The 2605-nt window shown below is 37.3% G+C and overlaps 1 protein-coding gene across 1 annotated transcript; it reads left to right on the plus strand.

The window, feature by feature from the left end:
* The first annotated feature begins 428 nt into the window (after window positions 1-428).
* On the plus strand, window positions 429-2599 carry LOC140225985 (dmX-like protein 1). Its single transcript, XM_072306044.1, has 2 exons — window positions 429-685; window positions 2381-2599. The coding sequence occupies exons 1-2, from the start codon at window positions 599-601 to the stop codon at window positions 2585-2587; spliced, it is 294 nt and encodes a 97-aa protein (XP_072162145.1). The 5' UTR covers window positions 429-598; the 3' UTR covers window positions 2588-2599.
* The last annotated feature ends 6 nt before the right edge of the window (window positions 2600-2605 follow it).

The following is a 2605-nucleotide window of genomic DNA, read 5'->3' on the forward strand; positions in this document are numbered from 1 at the left end:
TAAAGTATTTTAGGTTAATTTTTGCCCAAATTCACTTACACACTCATATTTTTTTAACTTTAGGTTAGTTTTGGTCCGTCGTCGACCGATCAATTTCATTTGGGAGTAACGGTCATCTAGGACTGTAACGGCCGTTTTGAACTAGCAGAACCACCATGAGCAAAAGAAAAACTGACTCTATCTGAAATTACTGCCTGTTACCGAGAAAAAGAAAAAGTATTATACAAATTCGCAGTCCCAATTTTCATAAAGTATTCGTTTTAGGCATTTAAAATACGTTTCGAGGAGAAATGTGGAAAAATCAAGAGGACAAGTTCAAATCAAATTTCCGTTTGCCGCCATGGATTACCGCGCTCATTTACACACTCACACAAGCACCCAGCGCCAAACCAGGCTTCACTTTTTCCCCGTGCTTTTAGATACGAGCGCTCCGTCTTCAATTCTGTATGTCTTTGATCCCACACAAAATAGTGTTGACAGGCTAAAAATGGTCGAAACGCAAGTGATATGTTTAGTGAATTCCCTTCGCGCTAAATCATGAAATTAATATCCACCTATAATTTAGTTTGGGACGTGGAGCCTCCCAATAGTTGCTAAAATGAACTGTCACCAAATTCTTAGTGGAGCTTGCAATGCTGGAGACAGATGTTTTGCAGTGGGCAGTGTGGAAGGTGTTCCCTTCACTGTAAGTAAAATACTTTGCATTAGTTTTCCTAATGTTTTGGTGGATAAGATGTTCATTTCCTGCACACTTTTGATGTAGAATTTACTGAATGAAGGTACAATTCCTTCACTGCACTTGTGCATCATCCACTGATAATCTCAGTCAAACTGGGTCTCGGGCATTAAAACCAATTTTTGTATTTGCGGGGGCAACATAGTACTCCTAAATTCTTTGGCATTTAGAAGTCAGTATTTTCCTTATGAGCTTCGTAGTAGCCTACATTGCTGAAGTTTCAATAGTCTGGAATATAGTTCCACGCAATTCTTTCAGAGCCCACCTACTAGTGAAGCAGTGAGATTATGATCAAGCAGGGATTTTAATTTCAAAGCTCCACTGATTTTTTTCTTGTGGATTAGTTCTGCGTTTATGAAATAGACACACAATGTGAATGCAATATATAGTACTTAGCTGTACTTACGGATGAATGTGTGTGTTCCTTATCACTGAACATTTTCAAGGTTCCAAACTCAAGCCCGCAGTTTATCCACTCTTTTGAAAGTACCTAGACTGAATTTTTTCATAAATCTTTGCTTCTAATATTTGTCGTCAACCTAAGATGAATTTATTTTCAATCAGTCATCCAGGTTGGCAATTTGCTTATGTTTTTAAGGCAGCACAGATCACATAGATAACCTAGATTTTGTGAAATATTGAATTATCAAACTGTTAACATCGCACATTAGCTTCTTAATCAATATTAGACCAAGACATACTTTACGTCACTCCGTTTTTCATTTGCACTCCTTAGTTAGTGAGTGGATCGTGACATTTCTCCTTTTAGTGTGTTACATATTTGCTGTAGGTTAGCCTATCAGTATGTGAGGCTAAATACTCAAGAACTTTTTTGGATCAATTCTATTTTTTAAATGCAATTGCAAAGAAGATGCATATTAATCGTCAAGTAAATAATTGAAGTATTCTAAATTCAAAGAAAATTCATCACTGTAGATGTACTGTTGAATCCAACGTCTGTATACATTTGCTACCTAATGTAAGCAAAACAGATTCCACGCATTATGGACAATATTTTATGTTGAACTGGAAGTTTTGTCTCTTCTTGGCCTCTTGTGTTGAAAATAGCAGACTGTCAAGTAATGGGTACAATTCTATGACAATATTCTCATGGCTTTCTAGTAATCTGGGCAACCTAACACTTGTGAAAAATTGTATCCTTTGAAGCACTCTATGGATGTGAGCTTTGTTTCATCACACCACGAGTGAGCCAAGCTTCATACTGGATAAACGACTAGTTTTGCAATGTTAGGTATATGAATATGATAAGTATGTCGACGGTGTAAGTCTGCAATCACATATCACGGTTTGCGACGCAGTAGACTTCCTGTCATGCTTCATGTTTTAAATGGAAAACTACTTGACGGAAATTCTTAAAAACTGCCGTGATCTGTCTTTTTTGTGCGAACAGAATTCTGCAGAAACTTTAAGGAATGATGCCGATTTGTCCTCCGTTGCAAAAGTAAAATAGGAGTGGAGATTTTCAAACACAGGAAACGAGATATGCAGTTGCAGACTTACACCGTTAATATGTACGTAATTTGTATTCTTGCAAAAATTTGTAACAAATAGCCACAAAAAGTGGTATTGATATTGTTGCCGGATGAAGAATCAAAGAATATAGTGATTATTTTGGATTTTCAGGCATATGCTGCTGGCTGCAACATCGTGATCCTTGCAAGCAACTTTGAGCGTGTGCAGATCATTCCTGGTGCGATCCATAACTATGTACGCATCAGTTGTGTCGACTGTTCTACTGACACTGGTAAAATTGCTGCAGCATACGATAACCAAGTGTGCATTTTTGAACCAACACCTCTCATCCGCAATGATAGTGTGCATGTAAGTTAAAATTTAGCTGTATTCATA

The sequence above is a fragment of the Bemisia tabaci genome, unplaced genomic scaffold, assembly GCF_918797505.1.
Source record: "Bemisia tabaci unplaced genomic scaffold, PGI_BMITA_v3".
In the NCBI taxonomy this organism is placed as follows: Eukaryota; Metazoa; Arthropoda; class Insecta; order Hemiptera; family Aleyrodidae; genus Bemisia; species Bemisia tabaci.